The sequence below is a fragment of the Salvia splendens genome, chromosome 7, assembly GCF_004379255.2.
Source record: "Salvia splendens isolate huo1 chromosome 7, SspV2, whole genome shotgun sequence".
Classification (NCBI taxonomy): Eukaryota; Viridiplantae; Streptophyta; class Magnoliopsida; order Lamiales; family Lamiaceae; genus Salvia; species Salvia splendens.
The window spans coordinates 9,862,530-9,873,616 of record NC_056038.1 but is presented as its reverse complement, the minus strand read 5'-3'; the positions used below and the strand labels follow the sequence as shown (position 1 = coordinate 9,873,616).

General features: G+C 41.0%; 2 protein-coding genes across 3 annotated transcripts; both read right to left on the bottom strand.

Annotated features, from left to right (window-relative positions):
- Nucleotides 1-3,486: 3,486 nt before the first annotated feature.
- Nucleotides 3,487-5,061, bottom strand: LOC121811331 (CBL-interacting serine/threonine-protein kinase 11-like). Its single transcript, XM_042212168.1, has one exon. It carries the CDS (start codon nt 4,951-4,953, stop codon nt 3,730-3,732), a length of 1,224 nt encoding a protein of 407 aa, XP_042068102.1. The 5' UTR covers nt 4,954-5,061; the 3' UTR covers nt 3,487-3,729.
- A 1,048-nt stretch (nt 5,062-6,109) lies between these two features.
- LOC121740840 (EPIDERMAL PATTERNING FACTOR-like protein 6) lies at nt 6,110-10,886 on the bottom strand. Of its 2 annotated transcripts, none has more exons than XM_042133469.1 (3): nt 10,513-10,886; nt 10,386-10,435; nt 6,110-6,554 (listed from the first exon to the last, which is right to left on the bottom strand). In XM_042133469.1, exons 1-3 carry the CDS (start codon nt 10,646-10,648, stop codon nt 6,300-6,302), a joined length of 441 nt encoding a protein of 146 aa, XP_041989403.1. In that variant the 5' UTR covers nt 10,649-10,886; the 3' UTR covers nt 6,110-6,299. The 2 variants fall into 2 exon arrangements, with proteins under 2 accessions (XP_041989403.1, XP_041989404.1); XM_042133470.1 differs by having other exon boundaries at nt 6,110-6,542; nt 10,513-10,872.
- Nucleotides 10,887-11,087: the final 201 nt, after the last annotated feature.

The following is an 11,087-nucleotide window of genomic DNA, read 5'->3' as shown; positions in this document are numbered from 1 at the left end:
CCTTCAATGTTTAACATCGGAATAAAAATAATATTCTTTGAAATAACTGGAACAAAATAACAATTATGTAAATCTAGTCTATGTCCTGAGGGAAGATCTAATCTATAAGTTCTCACACGTTCGGCAGCAACTCTTGCTCCATTTCCAACATGCAAATCAACTTCCCCAGGTCTCACTTTCCTGCAGTTACTTAGACCCTGCACATTATTACAAATGTGTGAGCCACAAGCTGTATCTAATACCCAAGATTGTGAATTATTTATAGACATATTTATCTCAGTGACAAACATACCTGAGCTCCCACATTCTGCACCTTGTGCCTTGAATTTTGGGCAGTCTCTCTTCCAGTGTCCCTTCTCATGACAGAAAAGACACTCATCCTTTGATAATTTCGACTTCTTCTTAGCCCATCCACTCTTAGGCTTTAGAACAACATCCTTAGATGTTTTCTTCTTCTGTTGCTGCTTATTCTTCCATTTCGAAGACTTCGCAGAAGAGCTCACCATGAGCACAGATTTTACCTTAGCAGTGGAAGACTCATAAGTCTTAAGCATATTGTGCAGCTCTGGCAGCCCAACCTTCTTGTTGTTCATGTTGAAATTCACAATGAAATTCTCAAAACTACTAGAAAGAGACTGCAGAATTAGATTTGTTGAGACATTTGCGGGGAGCACCGTTCCAATCGATGCTAACCACTCAATCAAACCAATCATTTTCAGCACATGCTCAGAAACCTTGCCTCCATCATGAAGCTTCCACTTGAAGAGATCGCGAAGTATCTCATACTCCATAGTTTGAGCTTGTGAAGCATACAAACTCTCCAAGTGCTTAAGCATTTCATATGGAAACATGTGTTCATGTTGTCTTTGTAGTTCCAAACTCATAGATGACAACATGACACACTGAGCATCAGATGCATTATCAATGTGTTTCTGATGAGCTTCAACGTCAAACGTAGCAAACTCAAGAGATTCCTTATTGGGGATGACACCGATAGGTTTGTCCAGGACATACTCAACCTTGTCATGCCTTAGCACTAAGCGTAAACAACAGAGCCAATCTGTGAAATTTGACCCAGTCAACTTGTTTGTTTCTATCAAACATTTGTAAGCCAAGTTTGGCATTTTATCTGAACAGAAAATAAAATGAAAGCAAATCAGAAAAGCATATAAAGATCACATTTGTATCACTAATCAAACAAATGTTTATTGTATTGATTAGCTCCCACTAATTTTAACATATATTATGTCTCCCAAACATGAAATACGAATTTATATAAAATATAAATTTTAGTGGTCCAAGATCCAAGTCTATATTATTGCAGCCCCTGCTTTGGCTAATCACTACAATAATATCACAAGGTAGGCCTCCAAGCCAATTGCAACAACTATTTTGTAATTCTTCGTTTATTAATCCAATTAATATGCATCCATAAACTATTTAGGTCGCTTTGGCGTCACTAAACAATTTAAGCAAGTCAACCACATCACGCGATGCCAACCATGTATCTATGAATGAGCCTAGGCCTTTTAGATTTAGAGTAAACACTTTGGCGTAAAACTCTTGGTCGAAAAGGCTAGGAACATCAAACAATTATGATGGACGATGCGTTTGTTTCTAAAACAAGACTTATATTTTATGGGGAAAATGTGATACTAGTTATGTGAATATAATATCCAATATTAAATTTCGAACAATTATTGGGCGCTGCCTACCCAGACATAGTATAACACGGACTACAAATACTGGGCGCCGCCTACCCAGATATAGTATAACACGGACTACATATACTGGGCGCCGCCTACCCAGATAATAAAACGGTCTCTAACTACTATAGTTAAATAAATAAGCATAAAAATCAAATAGCATGCTTATCACATATAAAATCAAATAATGCTCGACAAATAAAATCAAATTTTATTCTCCAATTAAATGTGGATTTAAAATTACATTAATTCGAAATTAATATAACAAAATTTATTAATCCAATTAATAAACTAATTAGGGACACTTTATACTTAAATTGATTCTGAATCAATGTATACAATCAAATTATCTGCGTGCTTAAAGGTTTAAAAGTTAAAGAAACAGTGGGGCGAGCCCATTTTAATTTGAAACAAGCAGCGTCGGTCCATTTGACTTTCTAAGAAAAACAAACGCAACCCAAAGGAAAAACACATTTCATCTTCTTCAATCAATCTCATGATTCATCTGCTGTTCACCATGAACAGCTCTTTAAATTTTCTTTAATAACCGGTTGTTGTCTCCGGTGAAGGAGAGGCAAAGAGGAGGTGAATCACAATCGGGTTTCCGTCAGGGAATGAGAAACATGACTTGGTGCGGAACGGAAAGCCTAGCTCCGTACTCCCTTCATTCTCTGCCTTCTCCAGCCACCACGGTGGCAACCGGTTGGTGGGTTTTGGATTTTCATAATCCTTTTATAAGGAAAACTTGAAACTTTAACCTTTTCATAAAATGGATTTTGACTTCAAAAATCAAGTTTAACTTTCTCAAAATTTAAACCAAGGCAGCAAGTTCGAAACGTGTTGAAGACGAGTTTTAATTGATTTTGATTTTGAAAACATCCATTCTTACTTTTGGTTTTGTGAAAGATTTTCGAAAATTTTGTTTTTGTTTTTGTTTTGATTCAAGATTCGAAATTTTTAATCTAAACCAGTTTCGTAAAACCGTTTGTTTCCAGAAATTCATCCCAACTACAATAACATAATTAATCTACATGTAATCAGCAAATAGAACAAAATAATTATGAATCAAGCCCCGAGCTCTGATACCACTGTTAGGAATTCTTGTATTCATCTAATGAGCCCAACGGAAATTGCATACAACAATAACAGATGTAGATTAATAATCATTTACAAGAATAACAGATGTAGATTAATAATCATTTGCAAGTTGAGCATGTAAAACACAACAGAACTAAATCTATCTTACTTGTTGTGTTGTTTTCTTCTACGATTGAATCATGCAAGTTGAATCCACTACTATCGAGGTCCACGTGCAATCCAATTCGATGCCAATCCAATCCGATGCATCGATTACAATCCAATCCGATGCAGGAACTATCCCGGTACAATTGCTTCGTAGAAGAATGCTAGGAATTCTCTCTACAAAGCTTTACATATTTTCTCTCTACTGTTACGCTATTTTTCATGTCCACAATGGAGAATAAATAACAATTATATAAATGAAGGGTCCCTAGGATTCTATGATTGTTGGGCTTATGGACTAATATAATTGTAGCTCAACTATAATTACTTAATCCATGTTAATCTAATTCTATAGCACATTTCCTTTCATTGTCGACTTTGTTGCTTTATTTGACGGCAATAGATAGATGTACCAGTAGCTACTAGCACCTTATAATATATACTCCGGTATATAACAAAATTATAATGTATGTAGTATATAATACACATACATATTAGTACTAGTATATTGACAATGTAGAATATTATCGGACAGCAATTTACACAATATTTTCATCGTTCAACTAAATAAGAAATCAACCTTTTTCTAAGCAAACGCATCTCGACAGCCGATAGTTAGGACTACGTTGACAGTCCGGTGGCGATCAGCGGCGGACGCGATTAAGCAGCTGCAGTTAAATAGTAACAGTAGTAGTCGTAGACACAGTCGATCAGGGGAAATTATTTCAACCTTTCCTACCTTTACATAAACAAATTTTCCCTAACAAGCGACGGCCGTCTCCTACATGAGCATCGGCCTAATTTTGTCATTCCACAACCTCGATTCACCGCTCTTCGTCTTCACCTCCACAACCACATACCTCTCGCTCAACCGATACACCTCCATCCCCACCAACACATTACCATTCTGCCCCTCTATCTCCACCCCCCACTCTTTCTTCTGCCTCAGATTCACCCTCCCCTCCGCCTTCGCCGCCTCCACCACCTTCTCCATCACCTTCTTCGGCGACTCCTCCACCGTCACCCTCTCCACCTCCTCGAACGACACATGCTTCTCCTGGAACAATCCGGAGAGATCCAACCCCGAGGACATCGAGATTATGTCGAAAGCGTTCATATCCACCGGCCGCTTCTCCTGCTCCGCCGCAGCAAACGCGAAGCAGTCGATTTCACGAACTTCCGAGTTTTTGTAACCCTTGGCGAACCACGGATCGCGCTTGATCTCTTCCATCGTGATCCTCGTGTTCGGATTCGTGTCGAGGAGGCGCGAGAGCAGCCGCTTGAGCCCCGGCGACATCCACTTAGGGCACCGGAATTCCCCCTTGTAGATCTTCCGATACATATTCATCAAATTCGGATCGTTAAACGGCAGATAACCGGCGGCGAGCACGAAGAGAATCACGCCGCACGACCAGATGTCGATTTTGGCGCCATCGTAGCCTCGCTTGGCGAGAATCTCCGGCGCGACGTAGGCCGGAGTACCGCAGAGCGTGTGGAGGAGTCCGTCGGAGTGGACCTGATCGCAGATCGCGCTAAGGCCGAAATCGGAGACTTTTAAATTCTCATCCTCATCGAGGAGAAGATTCTCGGGCTTGAGATCGCGGTGGTAGATCCCGCGGGAGTGGCAGTGGCTAACAACGCCAACAAGTTGCTGGAAGTATTTCCTGCATAGAGCCTCGGTGAGGCGGCACTTGGCGACCTTGGCGAAGAGCTCGCCGCCCTTGACGTACTCGAGGACGATGTAGATGATGTTGCGGGTGGCGAGGACCTCGTAGAGGCGGACGGTGTGGGGGTGGCGGAGCTTGCTCATGATGGAGATCTCGCGCTTGATGTTGGCGATGAGATTGGCGTCGTTTCTGAGCCTGCTCTTGTGGATGACCTTGATGGCCACTTCTTGCCCGGTCGCGACGTCTCTCGCCAGGTAGACTTTGGCGAAGGCGCCGCAGCCGAGGAGGCGGCCGAGCTCATATTTTTGGAACAGTGCGGTTTCCGACGACAGAGCCATGGGAAAGCCGGGAGGCCTCTTGGATTAGTATCTGATCCTAGAGACCCCGAAATCGATTCAAATAATATTTGAAATGTCCGTTTGAGAAATTTTATGGGAAAGAATGGAATATATATTAATCTATATAGGTTGAAAAGGAGGATGGTTGAAGATATGTTTATGTTATATAGAGAAGCAATGGGATGAGATTGGAGGTTTTGAGTTGTTAGCGGGCTTTCTTGTGTTCAACCGTTTAGAATTAACAATTTTATCACCTGCAGCTGGACCTTGATTTTTTTTCCTCAATACAAGGAGTGCAATTTTATTTATCTGTGGTAAATAGGAGTACCATTTGTGTGATCAATTAGCATATAACAGCCTTATTATTTTGGCCTGAATATTTTGTCAATAACCTTTATTGTATATAACACTTGATTTAATCTTGGACCTTGATTTTCTAGATCCAATTTGTCTTAGTTATAACACTTGACGCTTTGTTTGACTATAACATAACCTTAAATCCCTACTGAGTCGTATTCCTTTTTGAGATATCCGAACTAAGTTGAGTCATTTTCTTTTATAACAAAAAAAACAAAACTTAATTTTACTTTATTCTATTACTTACTTTACTCTCTCTTATCTCTCCTATTTTATTCATTCTCTCCTACTTTTCAACATAATTTCTTAATCTTCGTGCCCAAAAGTTTTGTACCAACTTAGTTGGGACGGAGGGAGTACTATATTACATGTATGTTACTCAGATACAACTTGTAAGTACCATTTTCATTTAATCCCCATTTAACATTGTAGAGCATTTATTTTGTTTTATACTCCATCATCCCTGAAAAGTATGAACATTTAATTTGATATGAATTTTAACACATTATTGGTAAAATAAGAGAGATAGAAAGAAAAAGTAATTAAAATTATTGTTGATGGAAAATGTGTCTCACCCCATTATAGAGAACTAGTTTCCAAAAGTAGAAACTTCACACTTTTCAGGAACGGATTATAAAAGAAATTATTCATACTTTTAAGGAACGAATGAGTATTAAACTTGTGGTCTACGAAAACTCATTCCAAAAAAAAAGATATTCCAACATTGGCCTTAAATAGGCTAATACTATCATATGTCACAGTTGCTCTGACTCGTTATATATATTTTACAAAGAATATATAGGTAGCTAGCAACGTAAAATAATTAAGTACATAATATATGGCGACGACAAATTTTTACAGTGATTTGAATAATTAATAGTAATACTATATCCTCCTCTTGCTTCTAAGAAAATAAATATATTAGTAGAAACTAATCAAAGTAGATCGACGTTCAATTAATGGCAAATTAACCGAAGGGCAGTAGCTAGTCAGGGCATGTACAATTTATTGCCACATTTACACCTCCAAGCCTCCGGGTAGTACTCCGTCGTCACTCGGGCCCCTGGTGGCACCGGCGCATGTACCGGCTTGCACGGCATGCATCCACCGCATTTCCACGCGCAACGCGGCGGAGATGACCCAGGACCCCCCAGTAGTAGCCTTCTCGGCCCTATGCTGCTTCCTCTCACTCGGCCTCCACCTATCTCCAACATATTGCTTTTCTCTATATTCTGCGCCAAATTCTTTTTCCAAATAAGTTTATTTTTCATATAATCAGTTTTATTTATATAAACTAAATTGTATGCATACTTAATTTGGTAGATAAAGATTTTAAATCGTTTGGTGCGCACGTTCAAGACCATTAATTTTGATTAATATTTCACCCAACACATACTCAAATATCATGGTGCATTTTACACGGAGCGAACCAAATAGTAGTTCAATTGAAATAGGAAAATTTCAATAAAAAAGTTCAAAACAAGAAAAAAAAAACTAAAAATTGTACGAGAGTAGGTCCGAAAAAGAAGGGGAAATTGAAAAGCTGAAGCTGTAACAAACAGATATTTTAGAGATTGGCAGGAGCTAACGTGCGCAGCGGGGCCAGGGTTTCACGGGGATGGAGCAAAATCATGCGCGCGCTGCGCTGCGGTATCTAAAAATTTACAATGACGACAAACGTGCACCCCCCCTGCTCCCGGTAGCAAAAGAAAGTCATGTTCGGCTAGGTGGCGCATGGGCATGGGTCCCAAATCAGAAGATTGTTGCGTTAGCGCAAAAATCAAAGTAATCACAAACACTCTCACCTCGTCTCTTTTTAATTTATTATAAATCGCTTAAATTAAGGTTGAAATCTTTGGATGTTACTGATGGATCCGCGAATTTCTGATGTTAGTAAATGCTGGTAGAGAATAAAGACTATGACACAAAGAATTTACGTGGTTCGATTTACTGAAGTAAATCTACGTCCACGGGAAAAAGGGGGGGGCAAGATTGTATTGCTTGATCTGGGATTACAGCTTACAACACAGACTTGCTATATGAGTTTTTATCTCTAGAGAGCTTAACCCTTTTCTATCTGATCTAAGTTCTATTTATACATCGAACTAGGATCGTGGTTTGCAGCCCCACTAACAAGATCGTGGGTGAGCAATAACTGCTCAATAACTGCTTCATACCACTAAATAGATCGTGGGTATAGTGGAGGTCGTGGAGGTCTTTCATGAGTCCACTAACTCCTAGTTCGGTCGAATGTTGAGACCGAACTGCTGGACTTTACCGATCAGCTCTTGCCGATCTGAGAGGAGAGCTTGACTGGTCGGCTTTTACCGAGCTGTAGGCTGAGTCCGAACTCTTTGGTCGTGCCGAACTTTACCGAGCTATAGGCTGAGTCCGAACTCTTTGGTCGTGCCGAACTCTTTGGTGCCGAACAGATACTCTTTCTTGGGCTCTAGGCTGATGGGCCGTCACTGTTATTGGGCTTGCCATTAGGGTTTGGTTCGTACCCCATCACTACCCCCCCCGAAAAGCGAAGTGAATCACTTCGGCGAGGTGAGTCACTTCGGCATTCTGGATAATGGTAAGGGGGAGGCTGACGTCAGGGGACGTGCCTTGCGCGTGCCTACATTAAATGCGACAGTAAAATCCGGCCGTTGAATCCTGAAAAGGTGGGATTCGAAACGGCGCAACGATCTCGAAATCTTTCCCGAATCTGATAAATATGCTCTTTCTTCCTCATTTGAATACCTTTGCTGTTGCGTCTTCTATACTCTCTCTTTCTCGAGAAATTTTCTTCCGCTTTCCAGAGCTTCTTCAGACTTTCTTCACCTTCAAAAAGTAAGAAAAATGTCTTCTTCTTCTTCGGAGTCGGGTAGCGGTAGGAAAGGGGATAAGGGGTCTTCTGGCCGGAAAGAGTCCGGGGATAAGACCGTAGAGTATTTCCATAGTATTTTGAGTAAGGATACTGTGATATCCCTACCCGAAAAATACTTTTTTCCTGGGGGGAAGGCGGTGGTCCCTGACGGTGATCATAGGGCTGACTCCCCGCCGGAGGGGTACGCCACCGTGTACGAGGCCTGCTTAGAATGCGGGCTTCGTTTCCCCCTCCCTTCTGCCTTTATAGATTTACTAGATTTTTTTCAGCTTCCTTTAGGCCAAGTGACTCCGAACTCTTGGAGGCACTTGTCGGCCTTCGCTGCCGAACTCCGTAGGTTAGGAAGGGATTTGTCTTTGAAGGCGATCCTTAAATTCTTTCAATTTAAGAGGAAGGGGTCTTGGTTTTACTTGATCCCTTTACAGCCCTTTAGGGCCTTTTGTAAAACGAAGTGGCCGAAGTGGCAAAATCGCTTCTTCTACTATGATAGGACCGCGGCTCCTAGTTTTCCCTGGAGAGGGCCTGAGTCCGTTATCCGTCATCCTCGGCCTGAACCGTTGGACGAGCTCGATGGCGAGCTCAACAAGATTCCCATAGTTAGGAAACAATACACGGAGTCTGAGCTCGTCAAGGGCGACGTCGTGTTCGACATCTCGTCTTCGGACGAAGAGGCCGAGGGTGAGGATTTCTCTTTATCTTTATGCTCTACTGCTTTAACGAAGAAAATCTGACTTTGCTTTCTTGCTTTTTGGCAGTGTACATGCTGAGTAAGGCTAGCCGCAAATCTTCGGAGTCCAAGGAGCCGGAGAGGCCGAAAACCACCAGCTCGGCGTCTGATGCCGAGAGGACTCCGAAAAGGCAAAAAACCTCTTCGGATCCGAAGAAGCCGGAGTCGACTTCGGCAAAGGGGAAGGGGAGGGCCCAGAAGCCCCCGAGAGCGCCAGAGAAAGATGTGGGACTCGGCCTATAGCTCGGTAAAGTTCGGCACGACCAAAGAGTTCGGACTCAGCCTACAGCTCGGTAAAAGCCGACCAGTCAAGCTCTCCTCTCAGATCGGCAAGAGCTGATCGGTAAAGTCCAGCAGTTCGGTCTCAACATTCGACCGAACTAGGAGTTAGTGGACTCATGAAAGACCTCCACGACCTCCACTATACCCACGATCTATTTAGTGGTATGAAGCAGTTATTGAGCAGTTATTGCTCACCCACGATCTTGTTAGTGGGGCTGCAAACCACGATCCTAGTTCGATGTATAAATAGAACTTAGATCAGATAGAAAAGGGTTAAGCTCTCTAGAGATAAAAACTCATATAGCAAGTCTGTGTTGTAAGCTGTAATCCCAGATCAAGCAATACAATCTTGCCCCCCCCCTTTTTCCCGTGGACGTAGATTTACTTCAGTAAATCGAACCACGTAAATTCTTTGTGTCATAGTCTTTATTCTCTACCAGCATTTACTAACATCAGAAATTCGCGGATCCATCAGTTACTTTTCTTGGAAAAAGTTTAATTTCAAACGTATTCTTCCAGGTGAAATAGTTATGTGTATGAGAAATTGACAAGACGATACATGTATCTATCAAATCAAAATCCAATAAAAGTACTCCCTCCGTCCCTCAAAATTCATCACCATTTGACCCGGCACGGGTTTTAATAAATGTAATAGAAAGTGGGTTGAAAAAGTTGGTGGCATGTTGATCCTACTTTTATATATTAGTTTTATAATAAAATGTGAGTGTGAATGAGTTAGTGGAATGTAGGGTCCACTACCAAAAATGGTAAAAGTGAAATGTGACAAATTTTTAGGGACGGACGAAAAAAGAAATAGGTGACAAATTTTCAGAGACGGAGGGAGTATGTAATTCAGCCGTTTAAAACACTTGATTCCTAGAGCTAGTTGGCCTTGATGGACCTCCACCTCCACCTCCACCATATGCTTTCCTCATTTTAATGCTTGATTAAACATGGAGGCGAAAGTTCAAATAATTGAGGAACATTAACATTCTAGGAAAAATCTATAGATTACTTATTACACATCACATATGTATATTTGAGCAAATTAGCAAGAAATAGAAGTAGATAGATTAATGATTAAGGAGCATTTTGGCAATTCAGGATAGAGATGAAATTAAAATGGTTTAATTAAGCATCAAAATCATATAATTATTGAAATGGAGAAGACGAGTGAAGAAGGGATTTGCTTACCTTGAGGAAGTGATTGGCATCAGCTTTAAGATTGAATAGAAATTTGATGTCTGCAAAAAAAGGCAGGGAAAAGGATTAGGTTGGCGGCGATCTCACATATAGAGATGGAACAGGTGTTGAATCTGACCTGAAAGCGAAGAAGAGTGGTGATTTGCAGAGAAGAATCCATGGAAGCATAAGAAGCATAAGAAGAAGGAGAATAGAGCGTAGAGAGGGAGATATCTGGTCATAGTAGTGGAAAGCACAAGTCTGATGAGACTCATTTCTGGCGCCCCATGCGACAAAGCTGCTTGTTCAGCCTGTGTGTATAAGAAAGAGTATTTGAGAGAGAAATATAAGGGCAGATGGGAATGGGAAAAGTATGGTCAATTCCTAAGCTTTGCCATGTTTGGGGTGAGATTTGATGTGGCAGGCAGGCTTTTATGTTTCTACATTTCCCAAACTCAGCCATCACCCCACCACCAACTCCCACCTCCCTCTCTCTTCCTCTACACTCAACTTATTATATACACATGCTTCCTACTTCCTTTTTATTTTTTATTTCTTGAATCACCAATTTTAGTTTTTGAAATGACAATCCTTCCTTCACCACATCCCTTTTCAGGAATTCTCAACAATAATTCAATTCTGTATATACTCATATGTCCGCCATTAATTCTTACACTTGGACCAAGCATTAGTTTTAGAAATGTTATGGAAAAT